Here is a 17,526-nt window from a genome sequence, read left to right as displayed (position 1 = left end):
TCAGAAATACCAAACATTACAATAAAAATATTACATTTAAAACGGCAGTGTACCAACATTAGCCGTACATAGACACCTAATTCAACTGTAAACTGCACTTTACCCAGATTACCCAGCACAAACCTAAAAGCAATAATCCCACAAACAGAACGGACACAGTGTTGAAGCAAATTGCCAGTCTTATGACATTATAATATAAAATTATATATAATTAATAGATAACAATAATATAACATGCTCCCTGTAACACGCTGAAAATCCAGCAAAGGGAAGCAGAGTTTCAAAAACATCAAAACTATCATAAAATGATGTCTCAGACATCAGGCAGTATGTGCACCTATTACATGTAGCAACTTTCTGTTAGTGAATGCAGGCCACTGGTAAATGGGAGGAGGGGAACGCTGAGGAATTGTGGACCGGAGCTCAGTACAGCTTCTGCGGGCCACTAGAAGGCCAACCCCCCTGTATATGAAACATCACGTGCAGGTGTGCACAAGGTGGAGGAGAAGGGGGAGGAGGTGGGGTGTGAAATTTCATCACGAGAAAGAGGAGCGAAGGACTGGTATTTCTAGGAAGCTGGAATTGAGAAGGAGGAGTTTTGGGCATGGTCTTGCCTCAAACTTCAGGTATGCAAGAACTCCATTAAGGGAGCTTTCGCAGGCATTAAACTCTTCAGAGTCTGGATCCCACCACCACTGTGAGGATTGTTGCTATGGATGTTTCTATGGCAGCTTCATTTCACATCACCACTGTTGCGTGCCTTGTTTCTGGAAATCCCCTTTAAGTGGAAGTGAAAGTGAAAGTAAATCTTTGTGTTTTTCTGCAGTCCGGGTCTGGGTGAGTCTGGGCGTCTCTGCACTCTTGCTATTAATATATCTGAGTAAGAGGGTCTTCATTATTTACATTTGAGTCAGTGTGAGTATCGCTATCTTTCTCGGTATAAAACAAGAGACGCTTCCTTTAGACGCTTTAACACGAAGAACCAGGAAACAAGAACTCTCTCTCTCTCTTTGAGCTGCTGCACAAGACTTTGGTGTTCCTTGTTGTTGCTGTAAAATGGCAGAGGCCAGTATTTCAGTGGCTCAGGACCAGTTCAGCTGTCCAGTCTGCCTCGAACTACTGAAGAATCCGGTGACCATTCCCTGTGGACACAGTTTCTGTATGGTGTGTATTCATGACTGCTGGAATCAGGAGGATCAGAAGGGAACCTACAGCTGCCCTCAGTGCAGAAACTCCTTCACCACGAGGCCTGTTGTGGGTAAAAACGCCATGCTGGCTGACATTGTGGAGAAAATGAAGGAGGCAAGGCTCCAGGCTGATCCTCCTGCTCGCTATATTTCTGGACCTGAAGACGGAGACGTGGAGTGTGATTTCTGCACCGGACAAAAACAGAAAGCCTGCAGTTCCTGTCTGGTGTGTCTGGCCTCTTACTGTGAAACTCACCTCCAGCCTCACTACGAATCTCCCGCCTTTAAGAAGCACAAGCTGGTCGGAGCCTCCAGACGACTCCAGGAGCAGATCTGCTCTCAGCATGAGAAGCTGCTGGAGGTCTACTGTCGCACTGACCAGCAGTGCATCTGCATGCTGTGCACCATGGATGAGCACAGAGGACACGATACAATATCAGCTGCAGCAGAAAGAGCAGAGAAACAGGTAACAATTACATTATAGCGCTTTCCTACAACTACTCATCGGCAACCGAGGTGTGGGTTATTACACTGAGAGAACAGTGCAGTTAGTTTACAGGATTGAAATGTGTCAGTTAGTGTCAACACTGCTTCAACAACACTAAACATATACAACATTCAGAATTGGCTTCAACATGATACCACACAGTGGTGTCCCAGATGAATACATATTTTAAGATTAAGAGACCCTTATTAGTCCCACAACGGGGAAATTTCACTCTGCATTTAACCCATCTGTGAAGTGAAACACCACATACACACTAGTGAACACACACACTAGGGGGCAGTGAGCACACTTTCCCAGAGCAGTGGGCAGCCCAATCCGCAGCGCCCGGGGAGCAGTTGGGGGTTAGGTGTCTTGCTCAAGGACACCTCAGTCATGTGCTGTCAGCTCTGGGGATCAAACCAGCGAACTTCCGGTCACAGGGCCAGTTCCCTAACCTCCAGCCCACGACTGCCCCAATACAGGAATAGCTGAAAATAATATACCTTATTCTTTGCTGTCAAAAATGTTGGTGTAAACAAAATGAAAAAAGAAAAAAACCAGCAAGAATTGGCGTAATTCTGAGAACTTGCAAGAGGCTAAATTGTAATGCATTCAAAATAAAAACCCAAAATGGTGATTTAATGTGAACTGGCTACGGTCTAAATGTCTTAAGCTTCAACTATACTGGGGGTGAATTATGGGTAAATGGGATTTTTTTTTGCTTGTTTTTGCAGAAGCAGGTGGTGGAATCTCAGAGGAATTACCAGGAAAGGATCCAAGAAAGAGACAGGGAGCTTCAGGAGCTGAGGAAGGCTGTGGATATTCACAAGGTGAGTTTGGAACAGAGACGAAGAATAAGAGGATGTCTAGAAGCTCTGTTTTGCAACTCCAGGGACCAGCTCCTGCAAGAGTGCATGAAATGAAATGCGTTTTAAAGAGACTAGTCTTCAGTCGATATATATATATATATATATATATATATATATATATATATATATATATATATATTCAAAGACAGCGAGGAGCTCTGCTGTTCTGACATCCAGGTGAAGTTCATTCCACCATCTGGGTGCCAGGACAGAGAAAAGTCCCGATGTTTGTCTTGAAAGTTGGCAGTTCTTGAAGGCATATGTGCATAGTGAGGACCTGTAGCTCCAGGGCTGTGTAGCCAGGATTCAGATTCAGGTGATGGGGTGCCGTCCATGATGAGATGTGAGAAGGAACATGTGCATCAGAAGAAGAGAAAGAAGGTTGAGTTGAGTGTCATCAGCATAACAGTGGTAGAGGAAGGCAAGAGAAGTTTCTACCTCACCAAGGGAGCAAGTATAAAGGGAAAAGAGAATAGGACAGAGCACTGAGCCTTCTGGGACTCTGGTGGAGAGTCTGCACTGAGTGGATGTGGATCCTCTCCATGTTACCTGATAGTGGTGCCCCTCCAGGTAGGGATTGCAAGGTTGTTGAGGACAGGAGGATCTCTGGGTTGACTGTGTTACTGGCTGCAGAGAGGTAAAGAGCAAACGTTAGTGATGCCAGTTTGGTTGATCTAGCCATATAGAGCACCCATATCCCTGCTTCAAAAGCAGTTTTTGTTGAGTGTGCTGGCTTGATGCCAGATTTGTTGGGATCCAGATGTTTGCTCTGGATGAGTAAAAGCGACAACTGATGATAAATAGTGCATAATATTTTAAAGGAAAGAAGTCAGTAGCTGAAGTGAGCTGCCTAGCCTAGGCTTCCTCAGGATAGGTACCACCCTGGTGGTCTTGAATGCACATGACCTGATAACAAGGAGCTATTTATGAAGAAATTGATGAAGAGAAGTAGGTCCTGGAAGATTGTTCCGAGCAATGTGGATGGGGTCTAGTGGGCAGGTGGTTGGACTACATCTACGAGGGGGAGGATGAAGACTGATGAGAGGAGTGGTAGAGTCAAAATAAAAATAATTGACAGATCCTTTTAACCTTCTCCTCAAAGAAGGTAACAAAACCTTCTGGGTTTAGAAAAGTGAATGGCAGGGGAGGGAACTAAGAAGAGAAATGTTCCTGGATGCTCATGTTCCTGGTTTCTCTAAGTAGAAAGATGCTTTTGCAGCAGTTACTTCCAGTGGGAAGCCTTCTCTGAGCCATTCTGAGTTCTATGTGGTCACGGCAAAGAACACCAATCAGCCATAAGGCAGGTGAGCGAGCTCTTGCTGATCCGGAGGACATGAGGCACTGAAGGTTAAGTGAAGCAGTTTCCAGGGTGAGAGAAAGACATGAGGCAGGGTGTGGAGGTGTAATTATGATTGTACAGGCATTGAGACAGCAGTGGGATGGAGTGCAGGTTATGGCAAGTGGAGGAGAATGATGTCGGGGGATGCTGAGAACACAAGGAGAGAGTCTGTGAGAGATTACTGATCCAAGAAGTCAAAGGGGATTATCCAATATAAAGAAAATCACCAAGGAGGATGAGCGGGGTCCCGTCAACACTGAAGAGATTCAGAAGGACGTCCAGCTCATTCATGAAGATATCTAGTTTTGTCCTTAGCAGTTTACTTCTTACTTTCAGGATACTGTGCCCAGGTGTTAGTTTGCTAATGTACCAGTGGGCGGCCTCTAACAGAACCCCCCCTCTCTCCTCTCTGCGTCCACTAACAGCGCTCTGCTCAGGCCGCAGTGCAGGACAGTGAGAGGATCTTCACTGAGCTGATCATCTCCATTGAGAGGAAACGCTCTGAGGTGTCAGAGCTGATCAGAGCTCAGGAGAAAGCTGCAGTGAGTCGAGCTGAAGGACTCCTGTGGCGACTGGAGCAGGAGATCGCTGAGCTGAGGAGGAGAGACGCTGAGCTGGAGCAGCTCTCACACTCAGAAGATCACATCCATTTCCTCCAGGTAAAGCTCTGTGACACCCAGGATATTTTTGAAACACTCATATCAGGCCTAAAGAGCTCTTCTTAAACTCAAATTAAAGGCACTTGCATATAACATGATATCAAAACGCTCCGTTATCTTCATCACCACTTTCCAAAACAACTTCAGCGGCTGTAAACGTTCTGCTTGCTGTTTCGCGCGTCTCTCTGAAGTCAACTTCTGCCTTGATGGGTCAGTCCTTAGTGATTTCCTGAGTGTCCTTTGGTCAGTTTCACACAAAATGTAGACAGACACACTTATCCACCAGTTCCACATGGTGAGAGGTAGACGACGTTTATCTCAGCCCCTCTTCAGACCTTCATAACGCTGGATGTGAGCCAACAACAAACTTATGATAAGATGGAATTGAAAGGGTGACTCTACATATCTAGGAACTGTCTGCACTGTATTCTCCCAAACTAATGAAATAAATATAGAAACATCGATTTTGACACGCCAGCGAGTTCGTAGACCCCAGGGGGTTCAGGTCTAAGACTTTATAATCAGAAGGGTGTCAAAACCTTTGCATGTTAACAATTCGGGTGTTATTTTTTTAATGTTTAAGTTAATCAAAAATAAAGCGCCTGTGCATTAACCTTTGCAGAAATTGTTATTTTTACAACACTTTGGCATGCAACTGTAGTTATGCTTGTCTATACAGTATATAACTGAAATTTAGTCCAGCAATTTAAACAAATCAGGATTTGAGACCTTTTAAAAACAATAATTCTCAATGCCTCTTCTGCCTTGTGCCTTTTTCTCAACATAGAGTTTCCAGTCTCTCTTGGCTCCTTCTGGATCTGAAGACGTACCCACCATCACTGTCAGTTCTGACCTCTCTTTTGAGGAGGTAGCGAAGTGTGTATCTCAGATTAAAGAGAAGCTGGAAGAATTATGGAAAGAGGAATTCAAAAAGGCATCAGTTGAAGGTATTTTACACGAACGCCGCGATAAGTTTCTACGATGATTTGAACTTGGATGTGTTTTTAAATTAAAAAATGAATTCAAATGCACGGCAACTTCACACTAATACCACAGACAAAAGAAATGCCATTTCAGAGCAAGCGTGATCAGAACCTGTGGTTTAGAATATTAGAAAGTGAGATCGCATTAAATGAACTGCTGTCATTTTACACTGAAGAAATAGCTGAAATAGCACAACAATAGCCGTAATGGCACGAAGAAAACACACTAACTTTAAACTACATTACCAGCCTTTCACATCCTCATCAGCCCTTGTAGCAAAAGATCATTCTTGATCAATCTCCCATCAAATGTGCTGTGAGAAAGTGCAGTATAATATAATCACTGCTGTCGGAAGAAAACCTCATATCTCCATTTTTGTCGTTTTTCAGTATTTTACATAATTTGAAAATGCCTGTTGCCCTTTACGTTGTCTGTAAATTTCCTAAGGAATGGACCAAAAGAAAGGGCCCAAAATGATTTGGAAAAAGGTCTGGTTCCATTGACTTACATTAAAAGTAAAATAGGTTTTTTCCTTCTCCTGTAAAGTTGTTATTTTGGAGATATGAGGTTTTCTTTCGACAACAGCGATATATATATATATATATATATATATATATATAAAACAGTGTATATATGTATATAAAACAAATTAATCCACCTGAAATAGAATCCGCTGTTCAATAACTGTTTCAATCTTTTTGTAGTGAAGCAAGTGCATATCATTCCTCCACCTGAACCCCAAAACAGAGAAGACTTTTTAGAGTGTAAGTCTATCCCTCTTTCTTTTTTCTCTTTTTCTCTCTCCCTCAGAAACATACACAATTTCAGAAAAGAACACCAACATTTCCAAGCAAACAGATGCCAAAGCAATCGTTCTAGCATTCCTAGACAGTGTCACTACTAAAGGTTAAAGGTCTGTGTGACATGTCAATATAAACAGCACAAAGTTGCATATTTTGTTGATCGTGAAAATAAGTTAACACGTCCTCAGCTGGGAACAAACTTAAGGCCCAGTCCCATTTCCTCTTTTTACCCCCACCAGTTGTTTTCGAATGTCCCTTTAAAAAGGGGTAGTGGTTGAAATCTTTCCCTATGAAATGGGAGATTCAGCTAAAAGAGCATCACTTCATTAACAGCTACCAGCGCCGCTCTGTAGGCGACCCTGCCCGTCTGCAGGGACAGCAGAGGAGGGGAAAGTTCAGCTCCTCACTGCTGGGCTTTAGTTACATTTAGGGATCAGACGCCTTCAAAGAGGGGGGCAATTATTTATTATCACCCACCACTAATTCTTCAGGGATGTGAAGCTGAAGTCAGATATTCTCCAGATTCTCGTTCGAATTTTCCCGTTCTACCTTAAATGGTGCAGCAGGCACATTCTGTGCTGGACTATTTAAGGTGGAACGGGAAAGTTAGCTAGCTAGCTACTGAGACATTGGCAGGCTATTAGTGATTTTTATGCTCGTTATGAAGAAAATGACCAGAATACACTGAAACAACATTAAACTAAGATAAAACAGTGATTGTTGTAAGTTTTTAACAGAGAAAATTCTCACATTTGTGAAGTTCTTTTTTTCTTTTTTTTTCTCATAACACTCTGATTATAGTCTCTGAAAAACTTTTGTTAGGAGGGTCATGTAGCCCCAACTCTTCACCCTACGCCTCTATCTCAACAAAAATTGGGACACCCTACCCCTAGACGAGAACACAGAAAGCAGAGGGCTAAGGACTAAGTGATAGAGGTCGAGGGGTGAAATGGGACCGGGTCTAAATGTGACATTTTAGTGCAGGACGTTCTATGCAACATGTAAATGTTGGGGGCAGTTGTGGGCTGGAGGTTAGAGAACCAGCCCTGTGACTGGAAGGTTGCTGGTTTGATCCCCTCAGCTGACCTTGAGCAAGACACCTAATCCCCAGTTGCTCCCCGGGCACCGTGGATAGGGCTGCCCACTGCTCTGGGCAAGTGTGCTCACTGCCCCCTTGTGTGTGTGTGTGGGTGTTTCACTGCATGGGTGGATTAAATGCAGAGGGCTAATTTCACAGTGTGTGAACACAGAGACAAATGGTTGAAAATTCTACTTATTTACGTTTGAATTTAATAATTTGAAGAAAAATAAAATAGTTATTTTATAAAACAGTTATTTTTTTATTTATTTCCAGTGTGTTGCATTAAGTAAATAAGCAGTAATTTTGAAGTCATGTATGCCGAAGTGTGTTCTCTGTAGAGGATGTGTTATTTTATTGCAATGCAGGTCATTTGACCAGGGGTTCCCAAACTTTTGCATCAATACTATGTTTGGACACGTTTTCTTTTCTAAAAGCTGACGATGAATTTTCTCTCCCTCAGATTTCTGCCAGCTCACACTGGACCCCAAAACAGCAAATAATCACCTCCATCTGTCTGAGGGGAACACAGTGGTGACCTACAACGACAGCGTCCAGTCTTATCCTGACCATCCAGAGAGGTTTGATGAGTGGCGTCAGGTGATGTGTCTAGAGAGTGTGAGAGGACGCAGTTACTGGGAGGCTGAATGCGGCGGAACTGGAGGGGTTGATATAGCAGTGACCTATAAAAGTATCAGCAGGAAGGGGAAAGGTAATGAGTGTTTGTTTGGATGGAATAACCAGTCGTGGCGACTGCTCTGCTCTTCTTCTGCAAACAAATTCCGACACAATAACCAAGACACCGACATCCCCAAAGGCTCCTCTAGAATAGGGGTCTATGTGGACCACAGGGCAGGAACTCTGTCCTTCTACAGCGTCTCTGATACGATGACCCTCCTCCACAGAGTCCAGACCACATTCGCTCAGCCGCTCTACGCTGGGTTTGGGTTTGGTCTTGGATCATCAGTAAATCTAGCTCTTCCACCAAAATAGATGTGCACATGAATAAGCAATGAAAAGGTACATATGGGCATGAGCGACTAGCTTGATGAGATGTGGTACGGATCCCTCAGATACTGGGTTCCACACTCTTCAGCTCATCCCACAGGTTTTCCGGGGGGTTTTTCAGTCAAGGGACCGGGATGGAATCGAATCTTAGTTCGGTGGTCAGTGAACAATTGTTGTGTTGATTTTGAGGTGTCTTTTCTAACCACAGACCAGATTAAGGTTCTTGGCTGAGGCAATCAAGTGTTGACTTAATGTTTGTTGGTACTTGATGGAGTCCATCATACCATCTGAACAAGTTGTTGTCCAGGGCTTTGGGAAGAACATCACATACCACTTATGTCCACCACCATACTTCACCATGAGGACGAGGTCCTTGAGCTAGCCTTGAATATAGGGTCAATAGAGACTTGCGTCCCCTTCCCATCAGATTCTTAACATGCCCAGTTGATTTAAACTTCTTACGCATTTCCCTCTGAGATGAAATGAGCATTTCAATACGTTTAGCTACTTTCTTGTAGCCATTTCCTCATTTGTGCAGCTGAACAACCTTTTGCTGTATCGTCACCTCTTATTTATGCCCCAGTCAAACAGGCAGTGCTCCTACTTGCTCAGGTGAGCTTTGATGCATAACATATGAATGTGAATGGACTTTAATTAGATATTAATTTCTAGGGGTGTTAACGATTGTGGCACATATAGATTTGAGAAATAATATTTATGAACATGTCAAACAAATGTACTTCAGTATACTGCACTGCATTATACCGAAACAGCAGCTGTTAAATCGACTTACGTTTAACATATTTATTTTATTCTATTCCAAGTTCATGCAATAATAAATAGTAGGGCTCAAACATGTGCCAATATAAAAGAATGCACATAAAATAATAAAATTAGCACTAAATGATTTCTGTATTTTTTTAAATGAGAACAAAAGTAAGTAGCCACTTCCGGTGTGATCTGGATCAGTGAGAAGGTTGGATTAAGTGTATGAAAGTCATTTTCAAGACAAGTGAAAATGGAAGGTTCTGCTCAAGGTTCTAGCAAGATGTCCTGTTTTGTCTTGGATGCATGTCTATGAGGCATTTTACACATTAAATAAAATTAATAAACCACGCCTGGATATAACACATTCGCACTCTTTTATTTTGGCTTTATAATACAACAGTGAGCTATATTTCATAAACTTTCAGGCTACAGGGCAAAAATATGCATCTAGTGATTGTGAAAATGAACCTTGGCCCTGAACATCCCGGAAAAGACTGTATACAGTCCCCCCACCACCCCCCACCCCCATTTGTTTACATTACGCATTGACATTTGCACAAAACATGCCTTTAAATACAATCCATTAAAATTCATATAGACATACCGTCCATTCAAATTCTTCTCTCAACTGTTATTAGTAGTTGTTAGATACCTAGAATGCAGTGTAATGTAATAAGCCTGACTGTGTGTGTAAGTGTGTGTGTAAGTGCTCTGTTGCTATGAAATTGTAATCAGCATTATTGATTTTTTCACATTGTTTTAGTCCAGCTAAATGTAAAAAGTTTATTTTCTATATTCTGCTTTTGGGTGGTTCTGTAATTTGCAGAATTCTGTGTGTTGGATTGTAAATGACAAATTTAAAATGACAATGAAGAACAATGAAGTTTTGCGCATCAGTTCCTTTTTAGAATTTTTGAATCTCAACTTATCAACACAATTTATGCAACTGTACTTTGCACTGTCAATGCAATAATTGTAAATGAGTGTCATTTCGCAAATGAACTAATTAAATATGATTTGAGTTCAAATTCAACACCTGGCACTAATTTATTAGATTCATCTACAGTTTAGAGGGCCTTTAGCCATGTGTCACCACATCAGTGGAATGCCTGCATGATCTGTTTCAGCTTTAAATTCAATCTCTAAATCAGTCAGTCACGCTCAAATATAAAATTATAAATTATAAATAAAATTATGCTATAACTTTATAACCACTGAAATTATTAATTAATTCAATTTGGTTAAATTTAGTTTTATATTTTTCATCTATCTATCTATCTATCTATCTATCTATCTATCTATCTATCTATCTACATATACATATGGAGTGTTTATAATTCATTTTAAAAGGATGCAGAGAGTATATGAAATTTTCAAATTTAAAAGAGTGTCAAACCACATGTTTATATACACACTGAGCAGTTTATTAGGAACGCCTGACTTATATCTGCACTCACTGATCATTGGCTCCAGGGAGGGAGGTTGGGTGGTTATGGTACCACATCACTTTGTATCTGTATGACTACGAACAACGATGAGTTGCGACATTAATAATAAAAGAAAAACTAATGTCCCCATAAAATGGGGAGGGTGATGTGGCCAAGGAATGTTGGTCTGGGGATTAAAAAAACGATGAGTATTGAATCAAGGTGTTCCTAAGAAAGTGCTTGGTGAGAGTATTTACATATACGTTCTTTATGTTCTCATTTCTTTTCTTTTTTTTTGTAAAAATTGCCAAGCTAGTCCCTTCTTTACACAAGTCCAGATTGCAGGCAGTGTTCAGCAGTCACAAAACTTCAAATACATCTCTTAAAGACCAAGAATATTAAATATCATGTCCTTCCCAAGCTGTCATTCGTTTGAGCACCTCAGTAAAAGAGAACCAGCGACTTTGTGTTGGTTGTTTTTCGTGTTTTGACCAGACTGCATGGTGTCTGAGAATTACAACCAACCAACCCCAAAGTACCGATTCCACAGTGGTGGTTCTGCATATCCAGGCAAAGCTGCATTGCCTTACTTCAACAGCAACACAGGAAACATACTGTATACACTCCATCAGAGGAACATCACGTCATCCTCACGCTCCACCCAACGCCAACGCACATCATAACCCAAGAGGAGCTCACCAGCAAGCAGGTATGGATCTGGATCATTCTGCTCTTCCTTTGGCCTTGGAGCCTGGGCTTCTAAACTCTCCACACGGCCTAGTAGCAGTCCTTGGTACCCGTTTATTGTTTCTTCATCAAATACCGGTGCTTCCTGAAGCTCTGGTCTCATCGTGGAGTGGTCAGAACTTCTACTAACCACAGATCGGTCAGTTCCACTCTCATATCCATAAAGTTCAGCATGTTCTGCTGATGTTAGCCTCGTTTTGCCATTTTCTTGATCTAAATCGGAAACTATCTGGCTGTTCGAGATGAAGGTTTCGTTTTGGCCGTTCTGGTTGGTGGTCAGACTGGTGTGAAAGCTTCGTTCCTCCCAAAGCCATCGCACACATTCCATCTCCTCACTCAGAGCCTCCAGCTGCTGTAGGATCTTCACATCTGCAGAGCGCAACTTCCTCTGTAGCAACAGAGAAGAGAGAACGAGATCAAGACAGAAGAGAGAAGTTAAACTAAGAACCGAACAACCTCGCTTAATTTATGTGGTAACACTTGCATCTCGGCAGTGATTGTGCAGGCACTTCCGTATCAATACGTTATTACCTACAAGTCACAGCACCACACAGAAGGGGCTCTGGTCGCCCGGCCGGGGACTCAAACCCAGGCTTGACACTTTTATAGAGATACTGTGGTCAAAATGAAACATGTAACCATCTCAACATCTGTTGCGAACATGCCTGTTTGCTTCCTGTAGTGCTATAAAGGTCTCAACAGTGAGTTTTTTCTGGTTTAAGCACTTCAAACCCCGTTCTGATGATGCGTATTGAAGGTGGGGGAACCTTTCGAAAAAGTGTCTTGGATTTTGCCAATGAATTCAGATATAAGGCAGAAGCTGTTGCTGCTAAGTAGCTGAACATCTTATTGCAGTCATAATGACTTTAGTACCAGTCTTCAGATCATTATTACTGTAATTATTATATTCTGTGGCCCATTTTGTATGGAATAAAGACAGAATTACTGTATTCTTCATAGCTTTATTTGACGACCAGGATTAGAGTTAAACTAACGCTAGCTTTGTTGTACTTTTTAGCTTATAGGTAAGTGGCTAGACTATCAGTCTGGATGTATCTCCAATAGCTGTATGAATTATTTGTGTAATGCATGCTGGGAATTGTAGTAAGAGATTATTATATATAGCATAATTGTGAATTCTATCAAACCAGTACATTTGAGGGACGCAGTGCTGCGCTATAGAATACTACATTAGATAAATATTAAATGTTAAGCTGTAGTTTGAGGCCAGAACGACCCTTTGAACTGTTTTACAGGTTCTTTAAGCCATAGTTACACACAGTACACAGATAAAGTGGACTAGGCCTGAGTTGCACACAAACTAGGCTCACCATTTCAAGTTTTATGGTTTCGATTTTTGTAAAAAGGTCACTGGGGAGGCACTCCGACTCGAGCAAGTCGCAATCCAGGACATCAGCTTGCATCCATCGGAGAAGACTATCGGGTGTTTTCATTCCAACCTTAGCCTCAAGGTTTCTCAGATCCACTGAGGATGCCTTCATGTTCTCAGCCTCCATCTCCAACACGTTCACATCCAAAGCTATTTACCTTATGAGCCATAAAAAATCACTGCAGACAGTCTAACAGTTGGAGTCTCTTCTTATCTGCTTCTCTTCTTGGCCTGGCTGTTTACTGACTCGCCTCAGAGTTTGAGCTGTAGATAATCATTCAGTGGCTGTGCTAGAAAGACGACAATGAAAGCAGCACAACAGAATGACTGTGCGCTCCCATCACAAACAAAGCTTCCAGAGGTGCTTTCACAGGCACTGTTCTAGTCTGGGTCAGAGAGGATGTGATTGTGTTAGTGCCACAGAGAGAAGGTTCCCATACAAAAACATTGCAGGTGGGGGGGCAGCAGGCTTTGGTAAGACAGGTGATTCATACTTAAGCACAAATGAGTGTTTAGCACTTGAAAACAAAGTAAGATTGAGATGAAAGTGTTTCAATTAGTGGCTTTTCAAGAGTTTTTGTGGGAGGGCCGTTATGTGGTCAGTGAGGAGTGTAGCGATTGCTGATTTCACTGAAACTGTGTCTGATCCACTCGCACCAACACAACACACACTAACACACCACCACCACGTCAGCGTCACTGCAGTGCTGAGAATGATCCACCACCCAAACAGTGCCTGCTCTGTGAGGGTCCATGGGGGTCCTGACCACTGAAGAACAGAGTATCAGAGAAACAGATGGACTACAGTCTGTAACTGTAGAACTACAAAGTGCAGCTATACAGTAAGAGGAGCTGATAAGATGGACGATGACCATAGTGTTATGCCTGATCGCTGTATCTTCTAGTATTAAATGCATTTTTGTGCCAAGCTGCTTCCAAAATGTTTAAAATGCAGCATCACTGCCAAACATGGAAAAGCCCTTATAACCTCTTGAGAGCACTACAGTTTGGTGTCCTTCAGAAGAGATAAATAAACTCCACGTACAATTGAGATCATAAGCGTTCTCCAGCCCATGGACCTTTTTAGAGGTGGAGTCTGACACTCCTGGTTTAAAGTGTAATACAGTGTAATGTTTACAGTGTAATAAACTGGCAACTCGTGTCCACCTGAGCTGGTTTTCATGCTGGTGAATGAGACCAGAGCAGGCACAGAAACCCAGTGTGAGGAAGACGCTCCAGGCTGATTAGAATCCATTATCCCGTTTAATCCAAAACACAGAGTCAGAGTCAAAAACAGAACAAAGGTCAAAACACTAGAAAAATCCAAAACCAGCAAAAGCACCGAAGGGGGATCCAGAAGCAATCAAAGAGCACAGGAAAGGGCCAAGGCAATCAAAAAAGATCAACAAAGCGGAGACAAGGCTCGGCATGCAGGTAACCTGGCAATACTCCGCACTGAGTCAGTGCACTGAAGGTCCTTAAATAGGCAGGTGAGATGAGCTGCAGGTGAGGGGTCAGGGTGAATGTCAGGATTCAGGTGAGGCTGACGGTGGCGAGGACGGGTATTACACCTGACACACAGACTCCTATTTCTCTCTCTCTCTCTCTCTCTCTCTCTCTGTCCTGCTCCTGCTCTGAGCCACTCCTACTCTCAGTACAGCAGAAATGAAACCGAAACTGATCCCTGTTTTTATGTAATCTGGACGTGTGACGGTCTGCCAGTGCGAAATGATGTGTTTGGATTTTTCTTTTTAATGAGACACTTACACCGAAGGATGGTTGTCATCTGTTTTTGAGGCTGCTGGTTTGTTTGTTGGGGTCTGTGTTCCTTACACATATCAGACCACCCTGCTTTGCGCAGGGATCTCACTCAGAACCAGGAAAAAGACAATTCTGAGCTGCTGCTTGGGACTGTGAGTCTTACTGCTTTTCGTATATAATTTCTGTAAAATGGCAGAGGCCAGCATTTCAGTGGCTCAGGACCAGTTCAGCTGTCCAGTCTGCCTTGAACTACTGAAGAATCCGGTGACCATTCCCTGTGGACACAGTTTCTGTATGGTGTGTATTCATGACTGCTGGAATCAGGAGGATCAGAAGGGAACCTACAGCTGCCCTCAGTGCAGAAACTCCTTCACCCCAAGGCCTGTTGTGGGTAAAAACGCCATGCTGGCTGACATTGTGGAGAAAATGAAGGAGGCAAGGCTCCAGGCTGATCCTCCTGCTCACTGTTCTTCCCGACCTGAAGACGGAGACGTGGAATGTGATTTCTGTACTGGGAGGAAACGAAAAGCCTGCAGTTCCTGTCTGGTGTGTCTGGCCTCTTACTGTGAAACTCACCTCCAGCCTCACTACGAATCTCCCGCCTTTAAGAAGCACAAGCTGGTCGGAGCGTCCAGACGACTCCAGGAGCAGATCTGCTCTGAGCATGAGAAGCTGCTGGAGGTCTACTGTCGCACTGACCAGCAGTGCATCTGCATGCTGTGTATGTTGGATGATCATAAAGGACACGACACCGTGTCAACTGCAACAGAAAGAGCTGACAAACAGGTGAGAAACCCTTACAAGAACTCCTCAAAACGTGTGGATCAGCACCGTATCTACACTACATGTCGCTGCTGTCAGAACAAAACCTCATATCTCCATTTTTGTCGTTTTTCAGTTTTTGACGTAATTTGGAAATAAACCTGTTGTCCTTTAGATTGGGTGTAAATTTTATGATGGATGGACCAAAAGAAACGGCCCACATTGGCTCAGGAAAAAGTCTGGTTCCACTGACATACATTAAAAGTAAAGATGGTCTTTATTCCTTCTCCTGTAAAGTTACAATCCGAACAAAAAGGGAAATTTAAAGCTTAAAGGCAGGAGAAGGAAAAAACATACTTGTAAACTTGTAAACATACTTGCAATGTAAATCAGTGGAACCTACTTTCCACGTATTTTTAAGCCATTTCTTTTAGTCTACTCATCATGAAATTTACATACAATGTATGGATATATATAAATATATATATATATATAAATATATATATATATATATATATATATATATATATATATATATCCATCCATCCATCAAGCCGCTTCTCCGTCAGGGTCGCGGGGGGGTGCTGGAGCCTATCCCAGCAGTCTTCGGGCGGAAGGCAGGATACACCCTGGACAGGTCGCCAGTCCATTGCAGGGCATATATATATATATATATATATATATATATATATATATATATATATATATGGGGGCAGTCGTAGGCTAGAGGTTAGGGAAGGTCGCTGGTTCGATCCCCTTGGCTGACAGTCCATGACTGAAGTACCTAACCCCCAGTTGCTCCCCGGGCGCCGTGGATAGGGCTGCCTACCGCTCACTGCCCCTAGCGTGCGTGTATGTGGGTGTTTCACTGCACGGACGGGTTAAATGCAGAGGTCTAATTCCTCTGTGTGCAAAATACAGTTGGCTAATGGTTCTGAATTCAATAGACCGATGTAGAGATGTATATGGGTGTGTGTGTGTAGAGTGTGCAGTGCTTGCCACTGGGCTTTCTATTGGTCAGTGCTTTTCTATGTAGATTATACAAGCTGTGAGAGTACAATTACACGTGTCAGCAATAGGTGACCTTAAAGTAGCTGAATTGTCTCTTTCGTTGTGCCAGTTGAGGCGTTTTTTTCTGAATTTCTGTCTCTTTTGACAAAAACATGTAAACTATAAAGACAACAGCGTTCGCTCATAAGCATCCCAGACAGAAAATCCCAGAGAGAAACGTATGATCCCAGACACATTTGTGACAACGGGTTGTTTGACATGAGTAGATGTAAGTGTGAGTGTTGGGGTTTAGTGAAATGAATGAGCAGCACAAGGTTAGCTGACCAGAGAAAGCAGCGCAGTAGACATAACCTGCTACGTCCAGAGTAAAAACATAAGCACACAGGCTCTGACTGAGGAAAACAGGCTATAAGGACAGAACGTGAACAAGCACGAGACCTGACAAAGACACAGAGTGACACAGGTGAATACATGACTGTTAAGGCACTATAAGGGACATGATGGACAAAATAATACATGATTACTTCATTTTAAAACACAGTGGGGGTGAATTATGAGTTGTCTTTTCTTTTTTCTTGTTTCTGTACAGAAACCTTTGGTGGAGACTCAGAAAAAATGCCGAGAAAGAATCCAGGAGAGAGAGAAGGAGCTTCAGCAGCTGAGAAAGGCTGTAGAGTCTCACAAGGTCAGTTTTGGAATAGGAGGAGAACGAGATAAGGAGGTTTATAGCAGAGCTGTTTCAGGATCAGTCACCATTCTTCTCCTGTCTGAGGAGTCACCAGCTGATTCTTCGTTACAACAGGAAAACATCATCTTAATTAGGATGCATGCATGATAAAAATACAGCCTCAACAACGAAATATAGATTTTCAGTATTTAGTGTGTCCACTCTGTGCCTTTTTTATTCGAGCTTCCATTCTTTTCAGAAAACTTGTTTTCAACCTCCAGACATATTTTTTATACACCTTCCAAAGTTCCGTATTGGAAGTTGGTTTAGCATTTTCTTCTTCGCTGTTGAACATGAGCGGTCAGCTCAACTCAAAGTGATTTAGTAACTGATTTTATGGCTTTTCTTGAGCTGATTTAACTTGAGGGCTTAGAAATTCACACAACTCAGGCTTCTTAGTTGAGTCCAAAGTTTGCTTATTGTTTTTAGTTAATTAACTTTTTATACTCAACCTGCCCACTAGCCAGGACTCTTTCCATCATACAATCCTGTTTTTCTTCTTTTTGTTATTTTCCAAAA

The 17,526-nt window shown here is 42.5% G+C and overlaps 3 protein-coding genes across 3 annotated transcripts in view; 2 read left to right on the top strand and 1 right to left on the bottom strand.

Moving 5' to 3' along the window:
- Positions 1–640: 640 nt before the first annotated feature.
- Positions 641–10,215, top strand: LOC108412009 (tripartite motif-containing protein 16-like). Its single transcript, XM_017683849.2, has 6 exons — positions 641–1,653; positions 2,409–2,504; positions 4,308–4,541; positions 5,329–5,488; positions 6,230–6,289; positions 7,870–10,215. The coding sequence occupies exons 1-6, from the start codon at positions 1,057–1,059 to the stop codon at positions 8,397–8,399; spliced, it is 1,677 nt and encodes a 558-aa protein (XP_017539338.1). The 5' UTR covers positions 641–1,056; the 3' UTR covers positions 8,400–10,215.
- A 1,022-nt stretch (positions 10,216–11,237) lies between these two features.
- Positions 11,238–12,873, bottom strand: LOC108411998 (leucine rich adaptor protein 1-like). The gene is made up of 2 exons (XM_017683834.1): positions 12,688–12,873; positions 11,238–11,744 (listed from the first exon to the last, which is right to left on the bottom strand). Exons 1-2 carry the CDS (start codon positions 12,871–12,873, stop codon positions 11,238–11,240), a joined length of 693 nt encoding a protein of 230 aa, XP_017539323.1.
- A 1,571-nt stretch (positions 12,874–14,444) lies between these two features.
- The window catches only part of LOC108412008 (tripartite motif-containing protein 16-like), an 11,366-nt gene continuing 8,284 nt past the window's right edge, over positions 14,445–17,526 (top strand). Inside the window, exons 1-2 of the mRNA XM_017683848.2 lie at positions 14,445–15,293; positions 16,870–16,965. Coding sequence (XP_017539337.1) covers positions 14,697–15,293; positions 16,870–16,965 — 693 coding nt within the window. The 5' untranslated portion in view covers positions 14,445–14,696. The remainder of the gene's footprint in view (positions 15,294–16,869; positions 16,966–17,526) is intronic.

Source organism: Pygocentrus nattereri, chromosome 2, assembly GCF_015220715.1.
Source record: "Pygocentrus nattereri isolate fPygNat1 chromosome 2, fPygNat1.pri, whole genome shotgun sequence".
NCBI classification, from domain to species: domain Eukaryota; kingdom Metazoa; phylum Chordata; class Actinopteri; order Characiformes; family Serrasalmidae; genus Pygocentrus; species Pygocentrus nattereri.
This window is presented reverse-complemented; position numbering and strand designations above follow the sequence as displayed.